General features: G+C 31.8%; 1 protein-coding gene across 1 annotated transcript in view; it reads right to left on the bottom strand.

The window, feature by feature from the left end:
- The window catches only part of LOC106872733 (probable G-protein coupled receptor 139), a 79,094-nt gene extending 78,569 nt beyond the window's left edge, over positions 1 to 525 (bottom strand). The window contains exon 1 of the mRNA XM_014919818.2: positions 391 to 525. Coding sequence (XP_014775304.1) covers positions 391 to 480 — 90 coding nt within the window. The 5' untranslated portion in view covers positions 481 to 525. The remainder of the gene's footprint in view (positions 1 to 390) is intronic.
- Positions 526 to 1,089: the final 564 nt, after the last annotated feature.

The following is a 1,089-nucleotide window of genomic DNA, read 5'->3' as shown; positions in this document are numbered from 1 at the left end:
ATAGATAGATAGATAGATAGATAGATAGATAGATAGATAGATAGATAGATAGATAGATAGATAGATAGATACATACATACATACATACATACATACATACATACATACATGCATGCATACAGAGAGCAGGAAAAGGAGAGACAAGCAATCAGAAGTCAAATGGGATCATGAAAATAGAAAGAACTCTAAACCAAGGCAAGGGGTTTTCATTTTAAGTCGCGGGCTAACTTTTATTTTCCTTTTACAGTAACCCTCCTTTCTTTCCGTATGTTTAATCCCTTCAAATTTAAAATGAAAATAATTCTTTTAAAATATATAAATTCATAAACAATAAAAGTTAAACCAGTTTAGAAAAAAAAATAAATAAAAAGAAGAAATATGAACACGTACCATTTCTTTTAATCGTATCGATTCCAAATATTCAAAATGATCCAAGAATTGCGAAGCTTGCTGAAATGTTGCATCGTGATATAGCGACATGCCGGTTGCCAACTATTCTCTGCAATGCAAGAGCTGAAAACTTTATCGGAGACATACGACTGTTGCCGATTCTGACGTCATTAATTGCCTTCGTGTAAACCTTGTAGTTAGCATAGGTGTGTACATGCATCGATATGCGCATGCATACAGACACACATACACACATACACACAAACACACACACATGCACACGCTTTAACGCGTGCGCACATTGGTATCTAAATTACATTTCTGTATGCTTTTTTTTTACATAAAAACTTAAAATATATTTACAAAGAAACGTTACTTAAAGTTTAAGTGAATATATTTTTATACTGTCTACAAATATCTCCATATATACGATGTATGGTTATGCTTGCATACAGCTACATAGATAGATAGATAGATAGATAGATAGATAGATAGATAGATAGATAGATAGATAGATAGATAGATAGATACACACACGTATATATTTATATACATATGTAAGCATATATATATGTATAAATATATATTCGTAGAGATATATATACAGGCATATTCATACACACAAACAGACATACATACATACACACACACACACACACTCACATACACACACACACACACACACACACACACACATAT

The sequence above is a fragment of the Octopus bimaculoides genome, chromosome 4 (genome assembly GCF_001194135.2).
Source record: "Octopus bimaculoides isolate UCB-OBI-ISO-001 chromosome 4, ASM119413v2, whole genome shotgun sequence".
NCBI lineage: Eukaryota > Metazoa > Mollusca > Cephalopoda > Octopoda > Octopodidae > Octopus > Octopus bimaculoides.
This window is presented reverse-complemented; position numbering and strand designations above follow the sequence as displayed.